At 31.9% G+C, this 22,027-nt stretch overlaps 1 protein-coding gene across 1 annotated transcript; it reads right to left on the bottom strand.

Moving 5' to 3' along the window:
• Positions 1-374: 374 nt before the first annotated feature.
• Positions 375-10,403, bottom strand: LOC117682478 (A disintegrin and metalloproteinase with thrombospondin motifs 9-like). The gene is made up of 7 exons (XM_066083237.1): positions 10,244-10,403; positions 6,569-6,814; positions 4,147-4,418; positions 3,860-4,030; positions 1,438-1,591; positions 1,304-1,367; positions 375-1,211 (listed from the first exon to the last, which is right to left on the bottom strand). The coding sequence occupies exons 1-6, from the start codon at positions 10,314-10,316 to the stop codon at positions 1,327-1,329; spliced, it is 957 nt and encodes a 318-aa protein (XP_065939309.1). The 5' UTR covers positions 10,317-10,403; the 3' UTR covers positions 375-1,211; positions 1,304-1,326.
• Between the last annotated feature and the right edge of the window lie 11,624 nt (positions 10,404-22,027).

A 22,027-nucleotide genomic window follows, 5' to 3' on the forward strand; every position in this document is an offset into this window, starting at 1 on the left:
AAATCGATTTGAATATTTATTAAAAAAATCAATAAAATGAAAAGTTTAGAAATTTAACATTCGCATACTTTCTGATGTCTCAAATTTATAATTTATTCCCACTAATGTTTGAATGGTACATGAATCAACATTCAAATACTATATCTTGATAACAGGAACAGTTTACAGGAATATGGAAGTCAAGTCAACTTAAAATTTATTCCATCGGATTAATAATTCGGTATGTCTTTGAGACCAAACGGCATAAAACAAAATAAACAATAAGACAGAAGTCATTTTATTATAGTAATAAGTTTATTGGAAATATAGAAATACCTTAATTCGCAAATGTTAAAATAAGTTATAATTCTCATTTTGTAAAAATATAATAAATGAAAATGCAAAACCGCCCTCAATTCTTACATTACTAATACATGTATCCCGTTGGACTGTATTGTAATGTTATACACGTATACCATACAACAACTCACATTATTTTTTTTCGATGTTAAAGTGTTACTGAATTACTGAAACTACTGAAAAAGTAAGCAAATGTATAGTTATAAGTGTTACTTTTATCTAAAAATATATACTTAAATTATAGACATAACAAAAACTTCTCATCAAGCATTAAATGCCAATTTGTTGAAGGTTCATGATTTCTTTTCCATATTAGAGAGACTTACTTTCTATCTACTTTTTAAATAATAACAATTCCTATAATAATCTGTTCTACCTTACAGAAACTAACTCCCTACAAATATATATTTATAAAAAAAATAAGACAAATTCATTATAGAATTCGTATATTGTATAAGTGGCTCAATGAGAGAATGATGTTAATGGTTTTTTTTCTGATTTAAGATTAACTACCATTTTATATTTCTAGACTTTTTGACATGAATGACTGTAACCAAATCATTTTTAAATTTCTATCTATTTTTGGTAATAACACTTAATCTTTAAAAAGGCAAAACATGCGTTGGTCACACAATTACACTATTATATTATACACATAGTTCCAAAAGAAATGATCTTTAACTTTTGCATCAACATAATGCATTTAAGTGACATACAGCACTTTTGATTAGGTTGTTGTCAATACAACTTTCTATAAAGCTAAAATGTAACTCTCTGCATCATAAAGTGATGGTTTTTTAAAAATCCAAATCGTCATTGTAAAGTTAAAATCCATCCAATGTCGATACCGATGTTCTATTGTCATCCGCATTCTTTGTAAAACAATTGAAAATATTTAGACAATTCTTGTTAAATTTATTTTCAATGAAAATGTTTTTAATTTTATTAGTATGTATTACTATACCTATTTCCTTGAAGAACTAAATTTCACTGGTTGCAAATAACAGCTTTTGCGTCAGCAGCTGAAACTATAATGTTGCTTACTCATTAAAATATGAAGTGTTCTAATTTCTTTAAACAAAGCTGTGTCAAACTTACTGAATTCCTTAGAATGCTTGACTCTGATTGGTCCAGAGATCGGTCCACAAAGGCCGCACCATCCTGCACAGGTGAATGAAATCAGGTCACCATTCACGGAACGATGAAATTTCTCCATAGCCGCATTATAACCTTTTATGAGACCAAATTCAATCTGAAAGTTATAATAAATACCAACTTAATATTGCTGAGAAATGCTTATTCCATACATTATTTACTGTTTAGTGTTATTGTGTAAATGTCATGGTTTGGGAGTCAAATTCCTGCGTTTAAACTCAGGCTCATGAAGAAGAGTGCATTACACAAAGATGGTCTTGATTTTAACGAACTGAATTCTGAGTTCTTCTGATAAACAGTATCTTGAGGACTTAAATCTGATTTGGTAAAAAACCACGCTAGCATTGGGATTCGACGAGGCAGGCGTGAGGAGGGAAACACCAACAATTTTATGAATAAGAAGAACGACCCTTACCTTAGAGTCAGAAAGACGCCATGTGCACATATAAAACAGCAGCCTGCGAAAGTTAGTGATTGTTTTAATCATTAGGGTTTCATTACGCACGAGCCTTTAGGGGGAACCCTCTGTATTAGAGACAATTATTTTCCCTCCTCCTCTTAGATTTAGAAATGCATGAATCCAACTATTTTTTTTAAATACAATGTTCTACATAATTCATTATGTTTAATTGAAGGACGTACACTGTCAGATGTAACAAATCCATTTTTTTCAAAACACTTTAATTTCTCCTACTAATTGTTATTTTTTTTATTAATCACAAGCATCTACTTATTGTAAAAATACTCGCAAACTTAAGATATTAAAAGAGACATTAAAATCACCATAACATGCAAACATTTCAATAGCATTTCGACAAAACTAGCTAATATATATATTATTTCAACTCACTAGGTAAAGCGAATAAAAATTTACAATATAGGAAGCATCTATATTAGCAAAAACCGTGACATACGATAATTTTTCATAATAACTCTTTTCTGTCAAAAAGCAAGAGATTTTTAAAATATAGCTTCTCCCATTTCCTTTTATACTTGTACCTTGGTTTTAACGCATGAAAAATCATTGACATTAATTGCTATAAAATGTCATAAAATGTCATAATGTAGAAATGACATCTTTAGTTTGTCTTGTTTTGATATATTAATGTATTAAGACAAACTATGGATGTTTTCAAATTGTTTTCCGACCGTGACACATGGAGAGAGTGTTTGATGAAGTACCAATTTTAACTATAATTATATGAACAAAAACATCACTTTATATCGTACTTGAGTAGAACTGAGCTCTATACTCCTAAAAAACAAAATATGAAAGAAAACTGAAAATATTTTCATTTTGTTTGCACAATTGCGGAAATAAGCCCGTTTTGTGACGTTAAAGACGTCAACAGCTAATGGACAATGATTTCTTATATCAAATTCAATGTCAACAGCTTTAGGACAATGGTTACTTGTATCAACTTCAATGTCAACAGCTTTTGGACAATGATGACATATAAAATTCAATGTCAACAGCTTTTGGACAAAGATTACTTATATCGAATTCAATGTCAACAGCTTTTGGACAATGATTACTTATCTCAAATCCAATATGAGAGCCGACCTCTGCATAATGTTATGTCAAAATTTAATTTTGATACAATACTATTTAAGAAATTTGTATAAATATAGGCAGCTATCAATATGAAATAAAACTAGTGGGTATTGTTTTTTTTACGAAAAAACACATGTCTCCCCTTCTCCCCAAGGATTGTAATATGGGGCAAATTTAACAATTGAAAAAGAAAGATGTCAGCTATATGTAACCCAGACCCAGATAAAATTTTATTATCATTTTCTTAATTTGACCTTGGGTAAAACATGGTCAAGGTCATATATAAATCAATAGAACACCTAAGTGTATTATTATTGCTCTTTGTTTAAAGTTTGAAGTCCTTCTGTCAAAGTATATTCAGGAGTTAAACAATGAATTTTTTTCTAATTTGACCTTATAATAAAATTGTTAGGTCAAGGTCAAAAATTTTGGTAAGGTTCAACTAGGTTATATACCATCTATCCATGATACAAGTTAAAAGTCTGTATGTTAAAGGAGTCTTGTGTTATGGTCCGGACAATATTTTTTATGAAAAGCTTGACCTTGAAGAACAAAATAGGTCAAGGTCAAAACTTTGTAGGCGTGCTCTCCTTCTCAATACCATCTACCTATGTTTAAAGTTTGAAGTCTTAATGTCAAAGGGTATTTAATTACGGCCGGGACAAATTTGGATGAAGAAGAATAAGAAGAATAAGAAGAAGAATAAGAAAGTCGACAAAAACAATATGTCTCCCCTTTGAAAGGGGAGACATTATAAATATTAATGCAGCTAAGAAAACATTATAAAAAGTATTCAACATTTAATCATACTGTAGGATCAACGATCAGTCCAGTTCCTTTAGTATCAATGGTGGCTGTCCCAAAGTGAGGACAAGGGTCCTTAAAGTGTTCCCCATTACAATCCAAAGCATTTCCATACTGGATTGGTTCTGATCCCGTCAGCGATGTGAACGTATAATCAGTTCCATTTACCACCATGCTCTATAAACGGACATCGCATTTTTTAAGTATTTTAAAACACACTGAACATATCATTTACAAGTATAATTCCATCTGTGTTTATACATAAAATAAAGGATGCGGTACACAAGTTTTACCTCTATCTGTAATTTCACTTTTAAAAATTTTGTTTTTTTCAACGGGGGGCGAATAGCCGATTGGCACTGTTTTCTCTGTATTATCCAATTTGATCCGTCATGAATGATAAAGTTGTTGGGATATTTCAAAGTTATAAAATGTGAAGGCTCAGTCGCTAGGTTGTGACAGTATATTTTCGTTAACCTTTGATTTGTTACAGCTGGATAGACCCAGTATTCTCCGTCTGTTGTAATACCAGAACAAGTTGAGAGGGCGAGACACGACTCTGGAACTGCAAGGAAAATATCTTTTATATGCTTACGTCAAATTTCGTTATTTTGAAAGAACTAGTAGGGATGCTCATATTACTTGGATAATCTTGTCGATTAAAACTATTTTTTTGAAAATGTTTTTTATCTAAATATCCGACATCAAATGTCATTGCTTATCTTCTTTTTTTGACGCTTTCATATATTTGAGCTACAAATTATCTTATAAAAATCAAACTTGTCTTGTTCCATAATAGGTCCTTGTTCCGTACCTATTGAACAATTAAGGATAAATGACTATAACAGCAAGTATATTAATAAATTTAAACTTTTAATTAAATTAACATCTTATCCAATTTCTATCTAACCTTTATACTCTACAATATAAAAATATCAACTTAGTCTCCTAAACTACATGCATAACTTTTGATTTTTTATCAAAAAATTTATTTGATCTACAAAATCAGGATATCTTGGAGACTAATATATCAGCCACTTAAAGTATACCATGGGCATCGGCGGAACAAATTGTAATTTAAGGAACAAAAATGCCGGGGAAAGATGTTTTTTTTTGTTGCCCAATAACTGCTCTTAATGAAATTATTTTTTTACTAATGCCTTAGTCACATTACTCGGCTGGACGCCGTAGACCGGTGGTAATCGGTGATGTGAGCGATGCCTCAATATCAGTCCACAATGGCCAAGTAGTCATGGACATATTTCTCACAGCAACAGACATCGTGCAGAGGCCGTGCATACTCCCGCCGATAATATTACGGCGAGAGTCTAAATAATTTTTTGATCGGTGTAACACCGATTACCGGCCGGAAATTGGACAAACATCGGAAAATCTTTTCCGATCATCCTACAATGCTCGACTGGTGGCCGGACCGTGAAGCAAACATCATACGATTGTTTTCTGGCCATCTTACACACATTGTATGATGCCCGGATGATGGTCGGCCGAAGAACTATTAAGTAATTACCATACCTTGCATGGACAATAAACTATAATGGCTTTGGCACCGATGCATCTGAGATTACCCATGTTACAGTGCACAACTTGTACAAGCCCAATAAAGGCCCAGCGATGCATTGCTAAACATATGCAGATATTCAAGCGCTAATCGGCCGATGTATTAAATATTGTTCGTACATTGGTGAACAACGTTTGTATATCGGAAGTACATTGGCTGACCATGGGCAAATGTTAGGTCGATAATCGGCCGATGTTTGTTAAACACCTCTAACCTCAAACTCAAAGCGCACCGAACAATTATCGGCCATACAGCGGCTGAATCTTCAATAATGCGTTAATGATGTATTGCCGATGAGAAGTGACATAACATTGGTGGAAACATCGCTGAGTTTTAACTACAACTTATTTTCTTTCGATGACCGCAGTCACTGTCTGATTACTGTTGATGTCCGGTCGGCATCCACGTCAATTTCACCTAAAAAAACGCATCGGTAGCACATCGTTAACCCCATAACTGGGTAATGTGACTGATACTTTAACGAATAATCAACAAGGAAAATGTTTAGTGATGATCGTTGTCGAGTACTCGTTGACAACCCTATTTACGGTAAAATCATTATTAAACACATTTTTATAAGGTCAATTGCATAACCTTTCATCGTAATTTGATACTCATCATTTGATTATTCATCAATACATGTACATGTTTTTGTCTCTTCTTAAATTAACATCTTGGTTCATTTGTGTATTTTTTGTCCGTGTGAATAACTTTTGGAACAATACGTTGCAATTCTTTCGGTGAAATATTTTGGTATTTATTAAACATCCAAATACAATAAGGATTTCTTATGAAAATATGACATATGCCTAAATTTTTTTAAAATAGAGTCACTCATTGCAACCAGAAACAAATAATGTTAAAGGCATGGTTTACTAGGGGTTTGGTTTCTCAAATGAGGATTGTTATAAAGTTCATGTGAAAAGTGAAAAATAAAACTACAATGAAAATTCTATAACTCATAATAGATGGTATTTCCTTATCTTCAGTGTTTTCTTTTTATTCTGAGTAAACGTTATCCTTAATAAAAAAAATCTTTATAAAAATGTATTTTATGATTATGAAGGGTAGCATTTTCGACCTTTTTTCCACTTGACAAAACTATTCGTAAAGCTCAATGTCCAGTTATAGCTTACCCCATCGAGTTCCTCTGTTCTCCAACACCCAGTAATAGTCGGCGTCACCTCTGTCATCACTGTCATAGATCACGTTGAAGAGGTCACATGACCCGTTAGCCATGTTGTACAATAATGACACACAGTCCGGTTCCCGGGTACACTTGGAGGTACAGTAACTTCGACGGGAGAAATGTCCCGACCAAATTGCCATAGAAAGCTCTATTAGGTCAATTCGTGTTGTAGTCCGCCTCAGAAATATTTCATCTGAAAAAAATATTAGTTTTAATTAGTTTATTATATGTTAATAAGTATTTTATGGACAAATACGTTTATCCATACAAGATAAACAATGTAATGACGAAGAACTTTTTCTCAATGTAAATACAATTTTGCTTATATATATATATATATATATATATATATATATATATATATATATATATATATATATATATATATATATATATATATATATATATATATACAACGGCAAACCGAAAAAGGAAATGTGCGATGTTGTTATTAAAAAAAAGAAAATGTGTTGTTCGCGATAAAATTTAAACATTCTAGCTTAGTTTTAAAGGGGTGAGTTCAGTAATTGCATACATGTACCATATCAATTTATTTTGAGAAAAAATATCACATCGGAATAATCATAATCTGAAAAATAACACTTTCTATCAATAGACGTCGACTTAAAAAGGACAACTAGTGAGAAAAGGTGATCTGAATTTAAAAAAAATAAGAAATATAAAAGATAACCATAAAATACAAGAAATTTTATTCCAACTGTGTCTTATTTAATTTCTGGTTAAAAAAGTTTTTACTCTTATTTTGTGGAAAAATGTCTCAAGAGGTCGATGATTCAATTTTACCGAAAAAAACCCTGAAACAGTCTATTTTATCTTATTCATTAGAGGACTATTCATCTTTGGTAGTCAATTTCACTTTTTTACAAAATAAAAAAAAGTTAGTGCTAACATTTGTCTTTTAATACTGTAAATTATCTTCGAAAAGGATTATATCGCAGTGTTCGTTTCAAAGCAATCATTCTAACAAATGAACGTTTTGATTTATCTTCAATAATGTAGACAACGATTTCAGAATGGTTTTACATTTTTGGGAGTTGATTTTAATCAACTCTCCTATGCAGTTACTCTGGCAAACCGGAAGTGAAACAGTGTTTGGACCTAAGCACAAATCATCACCGCTGACAAGACTTAGTTCTTGAAAATATTAAAACAAATTCGATGCAATGTATGCTGAAGCATTGTTCGTCAAGGAAACTAATCAATAAACACTTTGAAAATAGTCAGATTTTATATAACAACTAAGATATTTTTGTATTCTCATGTATTCCTACGCCAGAGTTTAATTCAGCCTCGTTCAACCAAACGCTCGGCTGTCTCCGTAAATCTCCGACAAGCAGAGAGGCTCTCTTGCTTGTCGGAGATTAACGGAGACAGCCGAGCGTCTGGTTGAACGAGACTACGCGGGCATGTTAAAGCTTACCGATGGATTTTACAGCGATGTGTTAAAAGTCACTTGTCTGTACTTCATACGATACGATGTCATAATTAACTTTGACGACACGATCTGCATTCCTATCGATAGTTCTCAGGGAATGTATCTTAACGTTAAAAGTGAATTATATCAAACCACTATAAAACCGCATGTTTCCTTTACATAGATTTACATAGATGCGGCCGTTAATGCTAGACGTACAGAATTCATTCATATTAAAAACCAGTATCAAATAATCGGCAGTTTTAAAACTTCGTTTTAAGTAAAAGACTATTTATAAACTAGTGGTTTGGAGACTCTCCCTGCTACGTGTAAACAACTAAATGAAGAAATTTTAATGCATCTAAAACCAGCTTGGCGCAGGTGAAAGATCAACACAATTTTAGAATATTTTACGTAAAATTGGTAGAGAACATAAGTACCAATGTGAAAAGTGCTTGGGAAACCTACGGATTTACCCCAATTTTTTGTAAATCGCTTTTGATTTGTAAAAATGTGCATTATTTTGATGATTTTGTGGAATGTTTCAACATTATCTTCCATAAACGAAATATCTATTTCTTTCCCAAGCAAAAACTTAAGTTTATGACTTAACAAAGGATTTTTCTTCAAAATATGTATGATTTAATGCCATTTATCACCTACACCGATGCAATTTAAATATATCACTTGTAATATTAGGATTCGCCCGTCACGTGATTACAAAGAACATATGACGTCACAAAAATGCATCAAATATAATGTTTAACATCGGTATCATTAAATGTTAGATATATTTTAAGAAATACTCCCGGTCAAAGTATTTATTGTGATGATTCAAATAATATCGTTTTCCAGCCGTATTTTAGCATCGGGACGCCTTAACATTGCTGCGTAGAGTTCGATATCAATAGTGCTTGGATCCATACAATTTTTAGAATTGTTTCGATTACTTAATATTCATAGTTTGAAATATATCTTTAAATATTACACAACATGATTCATATGGGATTTCTCGAAATTCTTGTCGGAAATGTCTAAAATTCATATAATAAAAAAGTGCGTAATTCAAATACAGACTAGAAACTAATTGCAATACAAGATAAGTTGATTTTAAAAAAAATGATAATCGATAAAATCAACTCCAGGCAGTACTTTAGTACTTTGATTAAAATTGAACTGATATGAATTTACTGCTTCATCTACTATGAATAAGCAGATATACTTGATAAAATAAGGAGCAGTGCATTGCAGTAATGCAACGTCAATTTAGTTTATATTTTCTTCTTCGATTTATTTTACCTTTTTACATAATTTTACTTTTCGAATGAATAAAACCAATAAAATAAAATAATCTGAAAATTTAAAATAATTGCATTTGAAAAATAAAATGCGTGTTCATACATAGATTGAATGATCTAAAGTAAATCATGTTGCACAAATATGAATAATTTTACCTTTTTACATAATTTTACTTTTCGAATGAATAAAACCAATATGTATGATTTTTAATTTTTTTTAATTTTTAATTTTTTTTAATCAAAGTACTGAAGTACTGCCTGGAGTTGATTTTATCGATTATCATTTATTTTAAAATCAAGATTATGATATAGATTCAATTTTAAGGGAATTTTAAATTTTCTTATAATGCTTCTTATGTATTGATTTATTGATTTACAATTTTTGGATCAATGAGTAGTTGAACTGTCTATATTTATTATCAAATGATTACTATATTTGGTCATGTGATGTTGGTGTCTGTCGGCCGCAATTACACTGGATAATAATACAAAAGGTCACTCTTTTTTTTGTAAAGATAGACGCGCTAAATCAATTTCTTTTAGGGAGCCACACGGCTACCACCTTCTAGCAATCATTTAGTTTCTGTGGTCCACTTGTTTCAAAATCCATTTTGTCTCCTAACTTATTTCCAAATGTTTCATAAATTTTAAGCAAATTTTTATTGCACATGTAAACGAAAGGAAAATGATCGTAAAAAATGGACCAAATTGATGTATTATTATTAAAGTATCATTACACGCTAGGTAAAATAAGATTACTGAAAGCATGGAATATCATTCACCTACGAAAACTAAAGATTCATTACATATAACTAACAGGAACATCGGTTCATGAATGATATATTTGTACAACAAAATAGTATCTAGATTACAAAGTGTAATGTCTTACCTGTTTTTCCCAGTGAATAAAGGAGGAAGCGTAGACACAAAAAGATAATTACCCTTTTTGTATAGTGTAGCATTGTCCGACACTAAAATTTTAATCAATGAGAAAACAAATTGAAGATTATTAAAAGGCGATACTCAGTAGCTGTTTCTGAGAAATGGCAATTGCATTTAATTTACTTTATTATATAGTTGTAGATTTACGTAACGTTATTGATTTAGAAGTAAATAATTGACTGCAATTGCAGCATACTTTTAAGGGTTACGTAGAATTAAAAAAAAATAGTGATAATGCATTGTAAATTGTATGATATAGAACTTATACTGTAATGTTATGTTTAAATTCAAAACTCTTGGTCATGTATAACCTCTCTTAGTTGTGGTTTTTAATACTTTATGAATAATAAAAAAAAATATTTACGATTTAAATCATGATCAAGATTTTTGTTGTTGTTAAAATTATCAAATAAATAATCTCTTTGCAAAATGAAAAACAACTCATTTAAAGACAATCAAACTGAATAAATACCAATAAAAAATATTTCAACCAAGTAGAAAATAAATCTTAAACTGTCTCGCTTAGTTTTTTACGTAAGCCCATTTAGGACCTATCAAAAAATATTTTTGAATTTGTAATAACGAATTCTTGAATTTGTTAAAACGAATTTAAATCGTTATAACAAATTGTTGAATCCGTTATAACGAATTAAATTTGTTATAACAAGTTTTAGGAATTCGTTATAACGAATTTAATTTGTTATAACCAATTCGCTGAATTCGTTATTTCAAAATTTGAAATCTGTTTTAACAAATCAAATTTGAAATAACGAATTCTTGAATTCGTTATTTCAAAGTTTTAATTCGTAATTTCGGTTTTTTAAAATCGGTTATAATATATTTTCATCCAATTTGTGGTAACAAATTTCATGTTTTGGGGAACAAATTAAACAGGGCGGACTTCATTCGTCCCATATCAGCGTACGACGAAATGTACCGATCAATTGATCGGCGTTAACCGGCGAAATGGTAAGAAATAGCCTATGCCTCTAAGATAACATTAAGAAGAAAAAAAGGGGCTCATTTAATGAAATAAAATTACACAAACATTTACTCATTTAATGAACATATATGTACAACGTAAAGTGTGTTGAAATAAAAGAAAGTTAATTTGCTTCCCTTTGAAATTTGTATTTAGTATTTCAAATATATAATAAAAACAACAATGCATGGCAAAATCTGTACCATACCTAATTTCAACTCTGGACCAATATCAGCTCTCGGGGCTTCGGCCCTCGGTCTGATATTGCAGTCTCTGGCTTTCATGGAGTGTGATACAGATTTTGCCATGTATTATTCTCTATAATTATTCCTATTCATTAATAATGGATTACATTGTAGGTTGATGTGTTGTTATGAGCACTCATGACCAGTGATATCGACCAAAGACAAAGAAAGATATCGATATAGACTGACGTTGTGACGTCGTTATAATTTTTCTATGCCTTTGGTCGATACCACCCTCTGATTTTACAATAAAGTTTGTATGTTATATCATATTATATAAATACTAGAGTGGACATTTATATTCAAAATAAGAGATGTTTGTTAAACACGTATGTCCCCCTCCCTTCGAAACATCCACAAAAAAATGAACGTAAAAAGCAAATAACTGGAATTTTTTTCTAAGCCCAAGGAGCTAAGCCCTCTTCGAACCAGATTTTTTAGCTATTTGTGTTATTATTCAAGGCAGACGATCGAGGTCAGTTGACGGTCAGGACTCATGGTCCAGTTACTTTTCTTTAAGATCTGAATATTCAACTGATGTAAGTGAACTATGTAAGTGGCTGTTGTATGCTCTAAAAGTTTTTTTTCTAAAATATCTGCATTGGAGAGGAATCCAAAGACCGACCAAAGATATATACAATATTAAATATTCACATTAAATTGCACATACAAATTGCCTCTAAACAGTTGTATAAAACCTTTATTAAGAATGTTACAGCCCATGTAAATTGGTCAAAACAAGTCATAAACGATGAAAGATGAGAAATCCCATGAAGGAAGTCCCTAAAAATGAACAAAATGCTCCATCCTAGAATTGAAAAGAATGGTATTAATCAAAATTGACACTGATGATGGTAACGAAAATTTATGGAAACTAAAGTAAGATTTTTTTTTAATAAAACATTTATTTTAAAAGCACCTTTCTGTGTAAATTAATTGAAACTGATGTAGAGTGTGACATCGAAAATATTCTCTAAATGTTTAATTGAACAGAAATATGTTTTCTGCATTATTAATAAATCGATCAAAATTGGTGTAGAAGTTTGCAATATGAGAATTCCCTGAATTTCAAATAAAACAGAACTTGTGAATAAAATATTCATTTTATAATTTATCATTTTGTGAAAATCAATCGAAATGAATATCAACATATAGCAAATTACGCAAATGAATCCACTGATATAATTTACCAAGCTTTGAATGAAAAAAATCAATATTTTGTATGTTAAAGGCTTCAATTAAGAAAGAAATTTCTAGAGGTTGATATTTTGTTTGTTTTCGTTAAATATTTCTATTTTGCTCATACCAGGATTGTTATAGATTATATACATGCATATAAAATCATCTCTGACCTCCCGCCATAATTAATAAGTGTTTTAGACCGTTTTTCTTTGTTATGAATTAGTGTGAACTTTATTTCAAATCTGAATTCGTTTTATTAAATGTTTATTATATTGTGAATAAAACCTATCTTCTTCGTTTTTAAATTTGTATTAGGGAAATGCCTCTAGGATAAATTAAGAAGAAAAAAAAAAGAAGCTCATTCAATGAAATAAAATTACACAAACATTTACACATTTTATGAACATACATGTACAACGTTAAGTGTCATTAAATAAATGAAAGTAAATGTTCTTCCCTATCAAATTTATATTCAGTATTTCAAATATATAATAAAAACAACAATACATGGCAAAATCTGTATCAAAACTCAACTCAACTCTGGACCAATCTCAGCCCGCGGGGCGTTTGCCCTCGGTCTGATATTGCAGTCTCGGGCTTATATGAAGTGTGATGCATATTTTGCCATGTTTTAGGCTCTACAATTATACCCATTAACTAATAATGGATTACCTTGTAGGTTGATATGCTGTTATGGGCACTAATGACCAGTGATATCGACCTAAGCCACAGAAAGATATTGATATAGACTGACGTTGTGAGGTTGTTATCACTTTTCTATGTCTTCGGTCGATCCCAGCCTATAATTTTACAATAAAGTTTGTATGTTATATCATATTATAAATACTCGAGTGAACATTAATATTCAAAATAACTAGTTTATGTAGTATATTAGCATAAGACAACCAGATTGTTTAGCTATTTGTGTTATCATTCAAGGCAGACGGTCAAGGTCAGTTGACGGCCAGGACTCATGGTCCAGTTACTTTTTTTTAAGATCTGAATATTCAACTGAAAGAAACTGCCGGCTATGTAAGTGGCTGTTGTATTTTTCTAAACGTAAAATATCTGCATCTGTGAGAAATGAGAAATCCACAGGGCAAAAATTTTACAATATTAAATATTCACGTTAAATTGCACCCACAAATTGCCTGTTAATATGTGTATAAAACATCAAGAATGTAACAGCCCTTGGGAATTGATCAAAACAAGTAATAAACGATCAAAGATAAGAATTTACATGAAAAAGGTCCCGAGAAATGAAAAAAAGCTCCATTCCAGAATTAAAGAAAATGGTATTAATCAAAATTGAAGCTAACGATGGTAACGAAAATGTAAAGTTAATGGAAACGAACTTACGATTTTTAAAAAATCAGATATTTTTTTTAAAGCATCATTCTGTGTAATTTAATTGAAACTGATGTATGATGTGGCAATGAAAAAAAAACTTGTGAATAAAATATTCACTTTATAATGTATCATTTTGCAAAAATCAATTGAAATGAATTACAATCAATAAAAAAAAATGCGCAAATAACTGCACTGATATAAATCACCAAGCTTTAAATGAAAATAAAAATCAATATTTTGTATGCTAGAAGGCTTAAGTTTAGTAAAGGAATATTCGGGAAGTTGATATTTTGTTTATTTTTCGTTAAATATTTCTATTTTGCAAATACGAGGGTTGTTATAATACATGCATATCAAATCATCTCTGACGTCCAATTGATTCAAAATACTTAAAAAAAAAAAAGTGAGACTGTAACTTATATACATGTCTGTATATTATTTAGAGCCGTTAAATTTAACATGACAAACTTTCAGCGCCAACAAATCAATCACATGTATAGCATTGTTATTAAAATTGTGGAGGAAGGCAGACTTTTCCAAATTCTAAACAGCAAAAAACCACCCATCTTGTTTTAAAAACTGACCTGATGAGTAAAAATCCCAAACCGTTGTGAGAATTGAGGTAATTAGTGACAATCAATAAAAAAAAATACATCTACAATCCTCAATATCCTAATATTTGTGGATGGGTCAGACCGTAGAACCTTTAAATCCTTTTGTAATATCATGTTTAATTTGTTAATTTTCTGGTATATACGATTTCTAACATGTTCCCCGAGGCGATCGAGGAAGGGTAAGGGTGGGGGGGGGGGGGGTAGAACAGTTCCCTCAAATTTATCATATTATATATTCTGGGGGTATGAATATAAGCTACATGTATATTGCATGTTTATAAAAGTGGGAAGGACCCTTTTCAGCGGCAATCATTTACAATGTAATAGAATTTAAGCAACTACGTTCAATTTTAAAGCATGGGGGACTTGGGTGTCTGCACGATACTTCCCTCGCTCAAAAATACGGACAAAAGCCCGCTAATGGTATTCTTAATACCTTAAATGTGGTCATTTTTTTTATCTTATAGCGGCGTATCTGTCATCATGACGATCAAAGAAGTACCGTCGCGATGCATCATTTTTATACAGATATTGATATAAAAACCTGAAAGTTATAGTTAAACAACTATTTTTTAAAATGTTTCTGTAAATTACTGTTGATGGCGTTAAATACATGAACGTTTTATATCAGTTTTCAGCAAATTAAAGACAATTTTTTCTGTTATAAAGTTCGTGCATTCACTTACGGTCATCCGGTAAATAAAAAAAAAACAGCTTGACAATTATTTTGATAATGGATATGGATAATCTTACACATTGAAAATATAACACTGACAAAAATAATCAAGACTAGATACGATCTCGTTACGAGTAACGAGTAGGTCTTCCTTGCGATTTCTGTTTTAAATCATACCATGAATATTCGATATAATTTCAGAATTACCCCCCCCCCCCCCACACACACACTTTCAGATAATGTATACACATCCCTAATTACGTAATAAATGGGTGTTGCAATGAGTTTTCAAGATAGATATTGCTACAATTAACAACTTTGCTTTTATAATGCATTACGAAATCTTAATCGTTTTTTATGTAATTTGTAATAGACTTTACGAGTTTCTTGCCCCCCCCCCAAAAAAAAGGGGCCAGCCCCTTTTTCTTGATTTCTTTGAAAAGGTTTAAGAATACTAACATTTTTTGTTCTTACACCCATTTAGAATTGTTGATCATTTTTGAGATACAAATGTTTGAATATTTTAGGGGCCAGCCCTCTTGATCCTTAATGGGGACAAAAATTCGTGTTTTGATAAGTGGAATCAATTTGAATTATTAATTCAAACATTTTTTCTTCTATGATGTCTAACAAAATATTTCTACTTCTCTAGTTATATTGCGTCAAAGTTTAAGTATTTTGGCCCCTAAAAATCCCCAATTACGTAATAAATGGGCGTGGTAATAATTTTTTCTAATAGATATTGGTACGATCAACAACTTTGCTTCTATAATACATTACAAAATCTTTATCGTTTTTAAGTTATTTGTAATAGAGTTTACGAGTGTTTTGGCCCCTAAATAAAGGGACCAGCCCCTTATTTTTGATTTTGTTGGAAAGAACTTTTGATTATCTACCTCTTTTGTTCTATATGTCTTATGAAAACGTATGAAAATTTTGAATGAAAATTCGTACCCAATTTTCGTGCCTAGGCGAGCTCCAAGAAATGGCGCCATTGGCGTAAAACAAAATAATAGTGCACAACTTCAGACAATAGACTACCTATCCTGAAAATTTCATAGTCATATCTCTGATAGTTTCTGAGATCAGCTCTGCACAAAATAGGTCGTAAAAATGTACAAAATGGCCGATAAATCGGTACCGGAAATGCCGACAGGAAAAATCTCAAAAACGTATGAAGTTTACATCAAGACTCATCTTCTCTGAAAAAATGGTTGAAATCAGTCGAATAGTTTTCGAGAAATCTCGTGCACAAAATTTGTGGAAAAAAATAATAATAACTAGATACGATCTCGTTACGAGTAACGAGTTGGTCTTCCGTTCAATTTTTTAAACGATACGATTAAAATATCAAAGAAATTTCAGAATTTCCACTCAACCCCTCCCTTTCAGATAATGTATACGATTGTCAATATCCTTTCAAATGCTTGACAAAGAGTCTTGCTTTTAAAGATTTAAGATTTTAGTCCCCTAAAACCCCTAATGACGTCATCAGTAGGTGTGGCAATGAGTTTTACAAACTAATATTGTTACGATCAACAACTTTGCTTCTATAATGCTTTACAAAATCTTGATCGTTTTTAAGGTATTTGTAGGAGACTTTACGAGTCCCTTGGCCCCTACTTTAAAGGACCAGCCCCTTTCCCTACAGTTCATTCAAAAAGTCCCAAAAATACTAACATTTTTTGTTCTTACACCCATCTTAAATTGTTGTTCATTTTTGAAATACAAATATTTGAATATCTTAGGGGCCAACCCTGTAGATCCCTAATGGGGACATACATTGGTGTTTTGATAAGTGGAATCGATTAGAATCATCAAAGCAAACATTATCTCTTCTACAATGCTTAACAAAATATGTCTCCTTTTCTAGATTTATTGCGTCCAAGTTTAAGTACTTTGGTCCCTAAAAATCCCTTATTATGTAATAAAAGGGCATTGCAATGATCTTTTCTAATAGATATTGGTATTATCAACAACTTTGCTTCTATAATGGATTACAATATCTTTATCGTTTTTAAGTTATTTGTAATAGAGTTTACGAGTCTCTTGGCCCCTAAAAAAAGGGGCCAGCCCCTTTTTCTTGATTTTGTTGGAAAGAACGTTTAATTATCTACAACTTTTGTTATATATGTCTTAACAAAATTTCAACTGATAAAGAGATACAAATCAAAACGTATGAACATTTTGAATAAAAAATCGTATCCAATTTTCGTGCTTAGTCGAGCTCCAAGAAATAGCGCCACTGGCGTAAAACAACACAATAGTGCACAACTTCAAACTATAGACTACCTATCCTGAAAATTTCATAGTCATATCTCAGATAGTTTCTGAGATCAACTCTGCACAAAATAGGTCGTAAAAATGTGCAAAATGGCCGATAAATCGGTACCGGAAGTGACGACAGGAAAAATCTCAAAAATGTATGAAGTTTATCCCAAGTGTCATCTTCTGTGAAAAAATGGTTGAAATCGGTCGAACAGTTTTCGAGAAATCGCGTGCACAAAATTTGTGGAAAAAAATAATAATAAGAAGAAATCGTACGAAAACTATAAGGTCTTCCGTTGGAAACGGAAGACCTTAATAACTAGACACGATCTCGTTGCGAGCAACGAGGAGGTCTTCCGTCCAATTTTTAGAAGAGGAAATGACCTTGCCTTTTATCTTCATCAACGAAACATATCAAGAAATGCAGATGTGATCTAAACGAGCGATGGATGAAGGATTATAGACCCCGTGGGATTCCTAATTTGAAGGACCAGCCCCATTTTATATCATATTAAATAAGAGATCTTTTGACCTAATAACAGGTCTAATGACCTGCAATAAAAAGAAACCAAAGAAAAAAAGAGCGTCTTCCTTTGTAAACGGAAGACCCTAATAACAATAAGAATAGAAGGGTGTTCCGCTGAAGACGGAAGACCCTAATAATAAAAAACTGTTTTTGTCTAAATCTTAATTGAAGAGTGTTTTTCGACTTGTACTACAGTCCAACAACCCTTTTATGTTGAATATTTTAGTTAGAAAAAGAAACAAAAAGGAGAGAAAGTAATAGAGAGAAAGAGCAAATCTTGGCTCCGGCGAGATTCGAACACACAACCTTTGCAGGTATCTCAAAACATGGCTGACGCGAAATAATTCCCGAATTTGTCTTTGAATTTGGGGCGTTTTCGCCCGGAAGAGGAGCTGAGTTTTTGTATGAAATGAAAAACAACGTGTAAGATATCTGACTATTCAGGTTTGGTAACAGTGCGAGGTCATTTGAAATACTGATGCGTGTTTGTGTCTGGAGGGGGTTGAAAAGACCCAAGCTTGATTTTCGTCTTAAATAAATCGAAAATAGAATTTTGAGGTGTGGATCTCGGATGCGGTTAACAACAATTAGGGGAAGTCCTAAAACAATGACTGATGCATTTTACCCATGTATTTCAGTGTTGAGATTTTTTTTCGTGTCGTTTTCTATTATGTTTGACTGTTTGATTTGATTGATAAAATCTTTATAAATGTAGAAATAACGAAATCAGTAACACGTAAATTTATTCGGTAAAAATTTGATGACAGTAATTTCCACAGTTCTAACATTCATAAGTAGTTCACACGCTATCGTAGATACAGACAAAATAGAAAACAAGAAATATACATGCAACAGAAATATAACGCGGCTGCTTATATCCCTTGTACTGTGTAAATTTTAAGTCTCCGTACAGGCTATACTAGCCGTTTGATCTCAGGAATTTCTTCTTAATTGTTCAATCCGCTGCATATTTGGCAGACAATAAGAATGGGGTCCAAGGTTTTTTTCTACAGTCATGTCAAGCACGCCAATCGAAACTCAAATGCCCAAAAATTTATAACTCTCTTAAAAATAAACGAATATGTCTGGTCATTAGTACAGTAATCTAGAATTGAATTAGGTTGAAAATAAAAGCTCAAGATGAAAGATCCAGTAAAATAAGGCCAGAAAAACTAAATGATTTTGTGAATAGGAAAGGGGGGGGGGGTCGGTGCGTGTACAGTGTGTAAATTTAATTTCCACGTATAGGCAACAAGCGCCGTTTAATCTCAGGAATTTCGTCTTAATTGTTCAATCCGCTGCATATTTGACAGACAATAAGAATGTGGTCTGAGGTTCATTTTCAGGAATTTTCATTAGGATTGAGTGAAGGGCTTGGGAGTCAGAATTTTTTTTACAGTACATGTCAAACACAACAACTAAAACTCAAATGCCAAAAGCTTCATAACTCTGTTAATAATGAACGAATTGGTCTGGTAATTAGTACAGTAATCTAGAATGGTAATTAGTTGAAATTAAAGGTCGAAGATCAAAGATTAAGTAAAATCGGGCCCTAAAAACTAAATGATTTTATGAATTTGGAGGGGGGAGGGGGTCGGTCGGTGACTTCTATATTAAACGTAGAAAATTAAATTCTAAATATCACATATTGCAATATGTGGTATTAAATAAAATACATATGTTAAAAACAATGTATAAGCGTTGTTTGAAAAATGTAACTATTGATTTTTTTTTTACATCTGTTTATTTTTAGGCTCAAACACTCATAAACGGGTGATCAGTTTTCAAATCTTGTCGCAGTCACCCGTTCGTTTGTATAGTTACGAGTATAAACTTCGGAGGTTTTCCTTAATCCCAGACAGGCAACAGATTTGATTTAGTATATAGACATGCACAAAAAAGGAAAAAGTACACCATCATTAATAAAAATGACTTTTTAGCGTTGATTTCCAATCAGTAAGAAGACAATCATTAAACAATGAATTTCAAATTATTTGAATCCATAGACATTATCCCGTAACTTGAAATAAATACATGTATATTTTTTTGACGCCAATGTACATTTAGCCTCTATCCAATTTACTGCATGTTACCTGTACTTAGTTCTTATGTACTTTAGAGAGAGAGAGAGAGAGAGAGAGAGAGAGAGAGAGAGAGAGATTTTCTTGTTTTTTATAGTGTTTAGGGAATCAGTATATCAGCAACGTATGTCAATAAACGCATGCATACACGCAAGCGTGTATCTATATATGTGAACAAATACTAATCAGTCCTCCTTTTAAAGCCATGTAGAATAACGTTGGTGCATTGCTAAATGTTGTGTGCATACAGTCATTGAGATGGCGGCTTTTCTTTGATGCCGGCAAAGCGACCCAGTGAACTCTAATGCGGTCGTACTGCAGGGGCGCTTCGGCGGCATGTCTTTGATGGCGGCGATGCGAACTGCTGACAAAAACGAGCTCTATATTTGTACTAAAAAAGCTGTTATTATTTTTATTTATGATAAAAATAAAACGGAAAACAATAAAAACCATCATTTTAAAGGTAAAATCGTTGAACAAAACAAAATTAGGGAAGAACAAATAATCGGCACTCGGGGATGGAACCCGGGTCGCCTGGGCACAAGTCCAACACTCTAACGACTGAGCTACGCGGACTCTCGCTTCAGAACTTTTGAACTCAAAATCTCGGGAATGCCTGGATCGATTTTAACACGAATTTCATATTCTGAAGTGTTTTAAGCGTCTCTATCGAATAAAAACATAAAAAAATTTCAAATCTAAAAATTTGAAAAATTAAGGTTTTTCATTTCCTTCCGGTGACGACCGGAAGTGACGGCGGACGTTCGGATATGCGAAGGGCACTGCGGCCGTTCACTCTCTACCTTCTCTGAAAATTTGAAGGTTCTATCGTAAATACTTTTTGAGAAAAATTGTGAACAAGCAAAAACGTAAAATCTTTAGTATCTCGGTACCGGAAGTGACGATAAAAAAAAGCCCGTGTACTTTTCTTACAAATTTTGTCGTGAATAAGATCTAAAAATTTCATGAAAATTGGCTGAAGCATTTTTGAGAAAACGTGACAGAAAAAAACCCCAATAAAAATAATAGTGAAAAAGAAACAAAGCAATAACAATAAGGTCTGCCGTTGGAAACGGAAGACCTTAATAATAAGAAATCGTACGAAAACTATAAGGTCTTCCGTTGGAAACGGAAGACCTTAAAAAGAATACCTAGTATTCAGTAATATAATATAATTTATTTTTAGAGCACACTTTTTACTGCAGATACATCGATATTTACTTTGAACAGGTAATGAAAAGCAATTTTCTCATCGCCTAAGCCATGCAAGTTTACATTTTGTATGTTCGTATACAAACAAATGGAATTAATTCATTAAACTAGTATTTCCGTTGCCAATCTACCACATAATCAATTTCCTCCCCTTTCAGAAACTTCTTGTAGTTCGAATCAAATACTTTGGCAAACTGCAAAAGGAGAAACAAATTCTATACAACAAAAGTTTTTTAAGTCAGTATATGACCTTCCATCTTCTATTTGATTTTAACCTGGTAAGGGAATAGCAAACATGTCAAATCTATCACTAACACATTTGATGTTTTTGAAAAAATAAGAAAAAACTAACGTTTTTATTTAAAGTTACTTTTTATATCGTATTTTATCATTAGGTGCCAAATTTTATTAATACCATAAAGCAATGGTCGGGATTGCGTTAAGTGAAATTGAAATTATCCGTCACCTTGATAATTGAAAAAAACCCTGGAATATCGATTGCTTAAAAAAGGTTTATTCTCATATAAAATCACAAATTGCATATTCTTGTTTATGGGACAATTAGATTCAAATCGCAGCATCAATATAGTATTTC

Source organism: Magallana gigas, chromosome 4, assembly GCF_963853765.1.
Source record: "Magallana gigas chromosome 4, xbMagGiga1.1, whole genome shotgun sequence".
Classification (NCBI taxonomy): Eukaryota; Metazoa; Mollusca; class Bivalvia; order Ostreida; family Ostreidae; genus Magallana; species Magallana gigas.